The sequence below is a fragment of the Symsagittifera roscoffensis genome, chromosome 1, assembly GCF_963678635.1.
Source record: "Symsagittifera roscoffensis chromosome 1, txSymRosc1.1, whole genome shotgun sequence".
NCBI classification, from domain to species: domain Eukaryota; kingdom Metazoa; phylum Xenacoelomorpha; order Acoela; family Convolutidae; genus Symsagittifera; species Symsagittifera roscoffensis.
In genome coordinates, this window is record NC_087062.1 from 95,771,991 (window position 1) to 95,783,965 (window position 11,975).

The 11,975-nt window shown below is 36.1% G+C and overlaps 3 protein-coding genes across 3 annotated transcripts; all 3 read right to left on the reverse strand.

Moving 5' to 3' along the window:
• Positions 1–3,660: 3,660 nt before the first annotated feature.
• LOC134857266 (protein CFAP20DC-like) lies at positions 3,661–5,660 on the reverse strand. The gene has a single exon (XM_063873649.1). It carries the CDS (start codon positions 5,628–5,630, stop codon positions 3,795–3,797), a length of 1,836 nt encoding a protein of 611 aa, XP_063729719.1. The 5' UTR covers positions 5,631–5,660; the 3' UTR covers positions 3,661–3,794.
• An 89-nt stretch (positions 5,661–5,749) lies between these two features.
• On the reverse strand, positions 5,750–7,736 carry LOC134857268 (CDP-diacylglycerol--inositol 3-phosphatidyltransferase-like). The gene is given in 2 exon segments (XM_063873650.1): positions 5,750–7,343; positions 7,345–7,736. Coding segments are annotated over 2 exon segments (564 nt in total). The 5' UTR covers positions 7,684–7,736; the 3' UTR covers positions 5,750–7,118.
• An 80-nt stretch (positions 7,737–7,816) lies between these two features.
• Positions 7,817–9,850, reverse strand: LOC134857269 (CDP-diacylglycerol--inositol 3-phosphatidyltransferase-like). Its single transcript, XM_063873651.1, has one exon. It carries the CDS (start codon positions 9,844–9,846, stop codon positions 9,193–9,195), a length of 654 nt encoding a protein of 217 aa, XP_063729721.1. The 5' UTR covers positions 9,847–9,850; the 3' UTR covers positions 7,817–9,192.
• Positions 9,851–11,975: the final 2,125 nt, after the last annotated feature.

Below are 11,975 nucleotides of genomic sequence, written 5' to 3' on the forward strand. Positions count from 1 at the left end.
TATTGCCATTTTGGGACAATTAAATTTATTTACTGTTAAATAAATTTATTACATTCAATTTTTTTAATGTTATTACTGCTCTATAAACCTCAAAGGCAGTCGGAACATTCAGGGCTTCGCCCTGACAAGTGCAGTCTTGTTTTTTAAATTTAAAATTTTTACGAAAATCATCCCCCACACGCCATATAAAGTACAAAGTGATAAATTTCGCTCCTAGTAACAATTCAATTATGCCAAATAAGCTTCCTTCAACCAATTTGGAACAATTTCTAAGACGGATTAAACCTCCGCTCGCGCGTTAATAGCGCGATATACATATTGCGCGTTATTTGTCCCAAATTGCCCAAAATGGCAATCTTTAAACCCCCATAACTTTACAAAAAATGATCACAGGTGAAATATCTTTTCAAATTTAAGCTCAGGACAGCAATACCTTTTGATTGATATAAATAATCCTGTCAAAAATGGCTAGTTAAAAAGTGGAAAACTGTCTGAAGAAAAAAAACCACCCCGAGCACAAATATTCCGTTACTTTCGTTACGAAAGTCGGAACAAAAACCAAGTTAAATATCAATTTTACCTTAATGTGAAAAGACTCATGTATCTCGAAGTCCAATAGAAGATTCGGGTTCGAACACCAGCGAAGAGAAGAGTTGTCGGAATTTCAGCAATTATGATATTATTGTTCCGATGCCAGATGGTCGAAGAGTGGGGCCACAAAAACTGCGGTAGCCGACTGGAATCAAGGACTAATAAGGCTTTGGAAAGATTGAATGGCAATTTCAACATAGACGAACAGAGACTCATGGCTGGAAAAGAGACTTAAAAAACGAGAGCTAAGTATGTGAATGCGAATAACACTCAAATACCAGCATTGAAATTCACAAGAACTAGATAATTTGTGTAAGCTATTGTTCAATTAACTTAAAATGCATAAGGTTTGATATTCGTGTCTATCTCGTTAGTCTTTTAACTTTGTTTGTCTAGATAAACTGGACTATTTGTAATAAAAGTTTGTTCTTTTTCTCTTATCTTTTGTTCTTTTCTGAGTCTCTGGCTGAAACGTTTCAATTATTTGGGCGGAAAAGTCTCATTACGATTTTTGCAAAAAAATTTGTTCCATAGGTGCCAACATCGCCGCCTTATCTCGGCAACTTGACTTTGCGTGGAAAAAATCGAAGTACCTTCCGACCTTTAGTGATCGGAACACAAGCGAAGGCCATTGAACTGCACAAAATATGGTCTATAGATAATGATGTTTTTAACTTTTATTCACTCGAAAAATAAAACCCTATTATACAAAACCGTATACCCATATTCGGAATACGACTCAAAGAAAACCAAATCCAATGCTTTTGACAAAAAAAAACTTAAAGCAAAAATGAAGCACAAGTTTCAGATAATTACCAAGAACTAACCTCAGACAATTGCTCAGCTTTCGAACACTTTTCGCAAAAAATATCAACTAGATTTGTCAAACATTGGACATCAAACCGTGATTGTCAAAACTACACACAAGTCATTTCTTTTAAGAACATGCCTATTTTATCAATATGATAGTTGTAGAAGTTACTTCACATAGAGACGAAGGGGTGCTTCACAACACTTGCGATACAATACAACAAAGTCACCCGATCTAAAAAAAAACTACTTTCACCAAAATGAATAAAGCTAGTTTTGAAAAAAAAAGATATTCCAAGCCAGTAGAATGCGAAATAAGCATCCAAAGAAAATTTAAAAAAGTAACAAAGCTTTAGAACTGAGAAAATAGAACTGAGCAGAAAGCCGAAAAAAGTTCAAAAAACCTTAGAAACTAATTGAACAAAGAAGGAGAAAAAAGAAAGGAGGAAAACAAAAAAAATCTAGTTTTCAAATTACAACCAACAAAAAGCAAAATTGGAATAGGATGGACAATTAAAAAGCTGATGTGCTCAAAATATGCCTGTTGCAGTATTTCAACAGAGGCGACGAAGAGATGAGCCCTGTGAACAAAGATATTTACAGAGAAAAAAACTAGTACCCTGTTGCAACACACTTGCTACCGCAAACGTAGAAAACAGCCAAACTCTTAAATTTTACTTTGAAAGAACGTACAGAAAATGCAGATAAGCCGATAGGTTGACAGAAAATGAGCCCAAAAATATTAAGCCAAAAATCTTTTATAAAGATATAAAAACATACAGAGGCAAAACCGAGCATCGACCTAGGAAATTCCTGTAGAACCGAAAACATAAATGTTGTCATGAAAACCTTAAAGCTATAATTTCTGATCCTAAGATTTTAAACATTTTGTCCTATCCATAAGGAAGCATAAAAATTGTGTTTACCTCCAAATTAGGCCACGAAATTGATAAAAGATGAGTCGAGATCATTTGGGGCAGATAGAAGTATTAGAGCGAAAAAAAGAGAAAAAATACGAAGTCAAGTAAGCAAAAATACGATGTGACAACTAAGCCGACAAATTGAAAACAGACAAATCATTGGCTGACAATTTTTTGAAACGAAATATTTCCCGTTTGAATAAGAACAGGTCATGTCAGCTTCAAACGCCGGACCTTTGCCGTCCCAAGCGTACTCGTTACCTCCAGACCAAGTGTGCCATAGACGCAAAAACAATAAATTCATTATAAACAACCTAAATTTAGCTTTTATTAAATCTTAACGAAGTTCTCCATTGGAAAAGAAGTCTATTTCCGATTGCAATACCCTTGCTTATCGCAAGGGTAAAAAATGGGAGCTATGAAGATACGGCACAGCTAGAAGCCCGTTATCTGAATCGCTGATAAAAATAGAAAACGGATACGAGCTTGGCATAACTTCAGTAGAAATGAGGGAACGGATTTTAGCATTAAAAAAAATATAGGTCTTTCAGCAGACTTTGAGTGACAGCTTTGTGAAGGCAGCAAAAATTGACGCATAATTGATTGACTGAATTAAACACGGCGCGTAATCTGAGTTTGAACTTCCCTACTTAAGACAATTACCTCAGTTTGTCAACAAAACTGTTGGCAAAACATACTGTTTTAGCAGCAAGTACTGATTTACACGCCCCATTCTTTTCGTTTCGGATTTGAGCGGAGCGAGCAAGCGGTAGCCACTTGCCAAAACGCGTTTGAAGTTGGCGTTTTGACTGGATAACTCAGTTTTTTTGAGTCTGCCAAAAAACCATGCCTGCTGAAAAAATCAGTTTGCTAAAAAAAAACCTAGCCCCAAATTAAGGAAACCGAAAAAAAAAACGAATTATTTCCAACTTATTCCCTTCGTAGCAATGTTTAGTTTTCCATTTTATTTTCATGTAATGTTACTGAATGCGTAACTTACTGATTACTCAAAAGTTACAAATGCATTCGTAACAGATTCTTTTTTCATCATTACACGTGTTTTTTGACATTACACGTGCTCTTTACGTTTTCTAATGAAAATCAAACATTGTGAATGGAAAAAAGCAAAAACTCGCGACAAAAAAATTCAAAAAACCCACTCCTATATGATTACAATGTTCAAAATCGTGTACAATAGTTAAAAACGTAGCGGCCACATTTACGCCAGCTCGCATTGATGATCTGTGGAAAAATAAAACGAGGGGAAACTAAGCCGAATATTTAAGAAAAAAATCTGATATATGTATTTTCACAATTTCAACTGTTACGGTCCATTAAATTGAAAATAATCAGTTCATAAAGCTGAATTATGGAGCAATAAATAGAAAACAACTATGTTTATGAAATCTACAGTAGAAAGTACTTAATCTAAACTATAATGACTGATGTTAGAAGGCATGTTTGGAATGATTTTCAGGTACGCAGTTCATAGTATTTATTAGTGACTGGGTCAAAGTAACAGTTCAAGTCCGGGTCGTAGATTAACTCTAGTTCCTCGTCCGGTTCACTGTTCACGTTCGAAGAGTCCCTTTCTCTTTCTCTGTTTTCCATTTCTGATTCTTCTAGCTGCTCATTTTGTAGCATCAACGGAGGACTTGATCTCATTGCATTGTTGTTCCTCCCTAATCTAAAGTTCTCCAAAGAGGGCAACTGGTACGATGCTTCGTCATAATTATGGTTATTCGCTCTCGCCATTGCGTTAAGCTGAGTTGATTTATTGCTGTTTAAGTAGTCTAGCCTAGACGACAAATTGTACTTGCTTGATTGCATGCTCAAGTCTTCTAAAGCTGAGAGGGGGTTGTGTATGTCTGTATCTCCATCTTGGTAATGGGGATCTAAAATAGAGTTTAACATGCTCTGTTCCACTGATGAGGCACTGCGACCAGTGTCCGGTGGAGCGTAATTCCTCCAGTCGTAGTCCGAAGGAGTGTGCACATTTGTCCTGGCTGTTATTTCGCCTGATTCTCTCTCCTTTTCCACCATGTTTTCTTTCTCGTCGTCTAAACCGTCGTCGGCCAGATGAACGTTCCTCTTATTTCTTTCGTTTTCTCCACTTTGTAGTTTGAACGCATCTGAAAACTTCTTTGAAATTTGTGGAACTGATTTTCCCTCTTTTGCAGGACTATAAGTGTCTTTGGCACTTTGGACCACATTATTTGCTTCAAATGGCGAGACAGGTTTGACAGACGGTGACTCTGGAACAGGAGCTACTCGGGGCATAGAGGAGAACGTGAACAAGCCGTGATCTGAAACAGGCGGTTCCGGCACCGGAGCTTCTGGAACCTTGCTGGCGTTGTCAGGAGACGCACTAGGCTTCGGTTCTTTCTCGTTGCTATAAACTCGAGCTCTTATTCTGCTGCTACTTTTCCCACTTTTCGAGGGAGCGGGCGGTTGAGGGTTTACGGAACAATGATTTGGTCTCTTTCCGACAGGAGCAGAGGAGATTCCATGTCGGCCTGATATATTCAGCTCTTCGCTTCCATGACTACTAACCAATGATTCAAAAGAACCATTTTTAATTGCCTCACTTTTTATTAATTCTTTATTTGGTGCAACCGCTTTGATGTTGTTTGCTGATTGGTTTAACTTCTTTGGTGCACTATGTATTATTCGTTGCGACGATAGCAAAATTCCTTCGTAACATTCGAAATTAATAAGTTTAGTTTCGTATTTGACTCCGAATGGAAACTCAGCGGCTTTTGGCAAATCTGAAGCACAGTTCACATCCCGAACGGTGAATATTCGCCTTACTTTGCATTTCGAGCTAACTGTCAGTGAGTCCAAGAATTTGAAAGAATGTCCAGGGTATAAGCCAGATGTCAACGTAAGCAGGTCAATATTTATCATGAACCATGAATTTCTAGGTACATTTTTCAATGGCAACTTCGTATGCAGAGGAGTAATTGCTGACACTTTGTGAGCAGTTGCAAAACTGAGACGTCTTTTCGAGTTAGCTTGGTCGAAAATAGTTACATCAACGGTTAGTTCCGATGACTGTGATATGTTAAGTTGAAGACACAAAATAGACTGTACAATTTTTAATGATGCAGATTTCTCGCTCGGAATGTTGAGGCAAGGCACGGATCCTGTTTTGGAAGTTAAAATGAAAACATTTCCTTTCACGTCCCGCTCGTAAGACCGCGTTAGCTGGCACCTTGAGTTCGATTTTATAGAGGTCGGAACTGCGACATTTCCCTGAGCAACCAAAATATCTACAGCAGCCCCACCTTGGAACGTATCGCCAAACATCACATGTTACACTAGAGGCGAGACATTTTACTTCTAAAAAAGACGCATAGCAAAAATTGAGTGAGTTAAGCCTGACAGCTGATTAGCAACGCTACGTGTTTACTAAAAGGAGTTGAATCTTTTTTCATAACAAATTTTTCTTTTCATTTAACATTTTACATATACTTCAAAAAAAATTCCAATTCCAATTATACATTTATCACTGAGTGGGGCAGGTAAACATTCACAAGTGATTACAAAAAACGAATGTCGCTTGCTGTGCGAGTAGTTTAGAATATTCCGACACAGTTATCTAGGTAAAGCAATTTAAAAACACAGAGGCAAAGCTGAGCTTCGCTCACTCGCGATACAAAACAAAAAATGAAGAAAAAAAAATCGAAAATGTCGAACAAAATCTATCGAAATGAATCAGGCTAGTTTTGAAACAAAAGCATGCCAAGACAATAGAATGTGAAATTAGCATCGGAAGTATGCGTACCCAGCGGTAACAAACCCAAAAAAATACCTAGTCAGAAACCCTTTAAGCCGAAAAAAAGAAAAGTTAATAAGTCCCCCTCACCCTCAAAACACCGAAACCTTTTTTGCTCGTCGAGAAGCGCAATATGAGGCCAATAAGCTGATTTATAAAGGCCGAAACCTATCAAGCAGGAAAAAAATGAACAAAAAAGCCGAAAAAAAACGTTCTCATGAACAATAATTTCTATTAACATTTTTAGCATTTTGTGCAATCCAGAGGCTAGCATCAAAAAATGTTTCCGCTGAAACGACTCGAAATTAAGTCATCTGGCCTATAAAAAGTAGGCCGAAATCATTTGGGCGAAATAAAGTTTTTAAGCGAAAAGAAAACAAAAAAAAAACAAAATATACGAAGTCAAGTTTAGTAAAATTTATAACAAACAGAAGAGGTACATCAGAACACTAACAGCAACCATAATAAAAAAAAATTCTAGAATATGGCAGAACATTTGCCGATAAAAAAAAAGCAGACAAAAATTAGCCGGCAATTTTTTTGAAACGGACTATTTCTCGTTAAACAAGGTCCTGTCAGATTCGAACCCATTTGCCGTCCCAGGTGCATTCATTAACTTCGGACTAAGTTTGCCGGCGACGCAAGAAAAACTGGAATTCATTATGAACTGAAACTTAACTTTTTTGACCATTCAGTGAACAAATTTTTTTATGGGAATAAGACCAGTACCCGATTGCAATAACCTTGCTTATCGCAAGGGTTTATATAGAAAATTAAAGTTCTTTAACTTTTTTACGGTCCGGATTTGAAAAAATAACTACCCCTAAAGTACTCTGTTAATATCGAATTTCATCAGTCTCTATTGAGTTGAAACTTAGATGACACTTCATGATTTTGGTCGGATATATTTCACAACAGAGCAATTTAAAAAAAAGAGTAAAAATAGCACGTAAACTGAAACATAATGAAAACTATAGTGCGACCGTTATATAATTCCAACTATTAATTTTTAATGCCTCTTATGATTCTTTTGATCTATCTGAAGCGTCTATTTTAGCCACATTTACAGAAGCAACTACTAAATGCAGCAAACTGATGCTCGACTTGGCGAACCAGACGGGACAAGAAAGATAGAATATGAAGCGGAATAGTGACATGTTCACTGCACTCAACATGGGACCTTGAGTGAATGCCATCAAGTAGAGCATGCTGTAGAACAACTCGTTGCCAGCACACATAAAAAAACAGAACTGGTTTGGAAGTGTAGTACAATTTGAGAATTGGGTTGCCTTCCAGAGATATTGCTTTGTGGGAGGCATTTCCACTGATTGTTGAGACGTGAAGGTGCATCCAGTGCGATACAATGTCCAACGCCATGCTCATTTGAAACACAACTGTATATTTTGGGTAGAGTACGCATAAACCCATCATTATACATGCTGTAGATGCCCTGTCTGTTAGCATATCTAACAGAGCACCAAATTTTGACGACTGGCCTAGAGCTCTCGCTGCATGTCCATCCAGCGCATCCAGCAACTGACTAAGCAGGTAACAACATACTGTTATGTAGTGATTATGTAACATTGTACAGCATGATTATGTAACATCACATGTTACACTAGAGGCGAGACATTTTACTTCTAAAAAAGACGCATAGCAAAAATTGAGTGAGTTAAACCTGACAGCTGATTAGCAACGCTACGTGTTTACTAAAAGGAGTTGAATCTTTTTTCATAACAAATTTTTCTTTTCATTTAACATTTTACATATACTTCAAAAAAAATTCCAATTCCAATTATACATTTATCACTGAGTGGGGCAGGTAAACATTCACAAGTGATTACAAAAAACGAATGTCGCTTGCTGTGCGAGTAGTTTAGAATATTCCGACACAGTTATCTAGGTAAAGCAATTTAAAAACACAGAGGCAAAGCTGAGCTTCGCTCACTCGCGATACAAAACAAAAAATGAAGAAAAAAAAATCGAAAATGTCGAACAAAATCTATCGAAATGAATCAGGCTAGTTTTGAAACAAAAGCATGCCAAGACAATAGAATGTGAAATTAGCATCGGAAGTATGCGTACCCAGCGGTAACAAACCCAAAAAAATACCTAGTCAGAAACCCTTTAAGCCGAAAAAAAGAAAAGTTAATAAGTCCCCCTCACCCTCAAAACACCGAAACCTTTTTTGCTCGTCGAGAAGCGCAATATGAGGCCAATAAGCTGATTTATAAAGGCCGAAACCTATCAAGCAGGAAAAAAATGAACAAAAAAGCCGAAAAAAAAACGTTCTCATGAACAATAATTTCTATTAACATTTTTAGCATTTTGTGCAATCCAGAGGCTAGCATCAAAAAATGTTTCCGCTGAAACGACTCGAAATTAAGTCATCTGGCCTATAAAAAGTAGGCCGAAATCATTTGGGCGAAATAAAGTTTTTAAGCGAAAAGAAAACAAAAAAAAACAAAATATACGAAGTCAAGTTTAGTAAAATTTATAACAAACAGAAGAGGTACATCAGAACACTAACAGCAACCATAATAAAAAAAATTCTAGAATATGGCAGAACATTTGCCGATAAAAAAAAAGCAGACAAAAATTAGCCGGCAATTTTTTTGAAACGGACTATTTCTCGTTAAACAAGGTCCTGTCAGATTCGAACCCATTTGCCGTCCCAGGTGCATTCATTAACTTCGGACTAAGTTTGCCGGCGACGCAAGAAAAACTGGAATTCATTATGAACTGAAACTTAACTTTTTTGACCATTCAGTGAACAAATTTTTTTATGGGAATAAGACCAGTACCCGATTGCAATAACCTTGCTTATCGCAAGGGTTTATATAGAAAATTAAAGTTCTTTAACTTTTTTACGGTCCGGATTTGAAAAAATAACTACCCCTAAATAACTCTGTTAATATCGAATTTCATCAGTCTCTATTGAGTTGAAACTTAGATGACACTTCATGATTTTGGTCGGATATATTTCACAACAGAGCAATTTAAAAAAAGAGTAAAAATAGCACGTAAACTGAAACATAATGAAAACTATAGTGCGACCGTTATATAATTCCAACTATTAATTTTTAATGCCTCTTATGATTCTTTTGATCTATCTGAAGCGTCTATTTTAGCCACATTTACAGAAGCAACTACTAAATGCAGCAAACTGATGCTCGACTTGGCGAACCAGACGGGACAAGAAAGATAGAATATGAAGCGGAATAGTGACATGTTCACTCCACTCAACATGGGACCTTGAGTGAATGCCATCAAGTAGAGCATGCTGTAGAACAACTCGTTGCCAGCACACATAAAAAACAGAACTGGTTTGGAAGTGTAGTACAATTTGAGAATTGGGTTGCCTTCCAGAGATATTGCTTTGTGGGAGGCATTTCCACTGATTGTTGAGACGTGAAGGTGCATCCAGTGCGATACAATGTCCAACGCCATGCTCATTTGAAACACAACTGTATATTTTGGGTAGAGTACGCATAAACCCATCATTATACATGCTGTAGATGCCCTGTCTGTTAGCATATCTAACAGAGCACCAAATTTTGACGACTGGCCTAGAGCTCTCGCTGCATGTCCATCCAGCGCATCCAGCAACTGACTAAGCAGGTAACAACATACTGTTATGTAGTGATTATGTAACATTGTACAGCATGATATGACCAGCAATAATATCCTGATGTAGCCGATTAGATTTGGCACGAAGAGCAATACTGTAGCAGCTGTGCAAGCCATTTTGAATCTAAAAATTGTTCTCCCATTACTAGTTACATTAAAAAAGAGGATCTGATAGTTTCAAGAGCGTCTCGACACCGAGCGTAAAACTTGGCCAAAAAATTTTCAGAACTTCAATTACTTTCAAAACTTGATTACAACTGTAACCGGTATTGGAAGATTTTGGGCGAGAGAAACTGATAAGCAAATATTTTAAGGAAAGAATTTAAAATAAACAGGATTGTATTTTTCCAACTTTGACCATTATCATAAAACTCTATTTTAAATCATCATTCGCCCCTGTCCCATATTTCAACCATAAATCCATAACTGAGCAAGAATAGACGGTTTCGGGGTTCAATTTTAAAAACAATTTCCCTTGAAACTATCAAAATTTTCTCGGCGACACCAAGAATTTTTTTTGATTTTTTTTTCAGCATTTATATTACGGCTGGGAGCGCTTTAATTTGATACCACTTGAACTTTAAATCCCTACGAGCTTTCTTTGAGGTTGTCATACAGTACTGATTTAAATTATACGGAAAAAAAACGAACATTTGGAACTTCAAACGCTTTCTTCTCAAATTGGGTTGAGATTAGACAAAAAGTGAGGAGAACAAAAGTTGCTTAGAAATTCAACAAAATTAAATGGTTCCCTATTTTCTCCGAAATTTGCAACCAAAAATTTACCCCTAAAATTGGTCATTATGGCTTTTTTCATTTAATCAAGAATTACGCTGAAACTACTTTGTTAATTGATGAGAAAATTATATCGCAATACGCCTCTTACACAGCCCAACAAAGTTTTAGAGGGACAAAACTTTCAAAAATTTGCGTACAACGTTTGATATTTGTTTTTAGCCTTAGATTTTGACGTGTATATGGTAAAAATGACCTTTTTTGGCTGTCAACTATAAATATATTCTATTATAAAAAATTTTGAAAACTCAACCCGCCCTAAAACTTTGTTGAGATGTGTAAGAGGCTTCTTTTGATATAATTGTCTCATCGCATAATTTGGTAGTTTTAGCGTAATTCGTAATTGAATTCCAACAAAACCAAAATGAAATATTTTTGGGGCAAAATTTTGGTACGAAATTTCGAAAAAAAGTTGCACAATATTAACTGTGGTGAAATTCTAAGCAATTTTTGTTCTCTTCACTTTTTTTCTAATCTTAACCCAATTTGAGAAAAACGCACTTGAAAGTTTATTCCGGTTCCTGTGAATGGCAATTTTTTTAAAGCTTATCCGATTTAGAAAAAAAAACAGAATCGACTGATAAATTTTTTTTGTTCCGCTGAGAAATCACAAAACTAATTCCATTTTTGAAACTAGAAGTCATTCACATTTATTGTGACTTTTTCAATTTTGCTTTTCGATTGTGGAATTTGCCATCATTTAAATAAGAAAAGGAGAAGAGAACTTGAAAATAAATCATAAGTCGAATCAGGAAAAAGCAAATTTTAACATGGACAAATTTTGAGACTTCGCGTAAAAAATGGAAACACAATTTCCTGAGTGCAATGTCTAATCATTGTTTCAGTTAGTTGATAGCATACACTACGCCTCAGACATCTTCTACTTTTCTGAGTTCTTGGAGGAATATGAATGACTTCCTTCTTCCCAATGCGCTATGCCTTTCAGAACTTCAATTACTTTCAAAACTTGATTACAACTGTAACCGGTATTGGAAGATTTTGGGCGAGAGAAACTGATAAGCAAATATTTTAAGGAAAGAATTTAAAATAAACAGGATTGTATTTTTCCAACTTTGACCATTTTCATAAAACTCTATTTTAAATCATCATTCGCCCCTTTCCCATATTTCAACCATAAATCCATAACTGAGCAAGAATAGACGGTTTCGGGGTTCAATTTTAAAAACAATTTTCCTTGAAACTATCAAAATTTTCTCGGCGACACCAAGAATTTTTTTTGATTTTTTTTTCAGCATTTATATTACGGCTGGGAGCGCTTTAATTTGATACCACTTGAACTTTAAATCCCTACGAGCTTTCTTGGAGGTTGTCATACAGTACTGATTTAAATTATACGGAAAAAAAAACGAACATTTGGAACTTCAAAGGCTTTCTTCTCAAATTGGGTTGAGATTAGACAAAAAGTGAGGAGAACAAAAGTTGCTTAGAAA

Excerpts from the sequence above, each read along its gene's own strand:
- LOC134857266 (XM_063873649.1), bottom strand. The coding sequence starts at position 5,630 with ATGTTTGGCGATACGTTCCAAGGTGGGGCTGCTGTAGATATTTTGGTT.
- LOC134857269 (XM_063873651.1), bottom strand. The coding sequence starts at position 9,846 with ATGGCTTGCACAGCTGCTACAGTATTGCTCTTCGTGCCAAATCTAATC.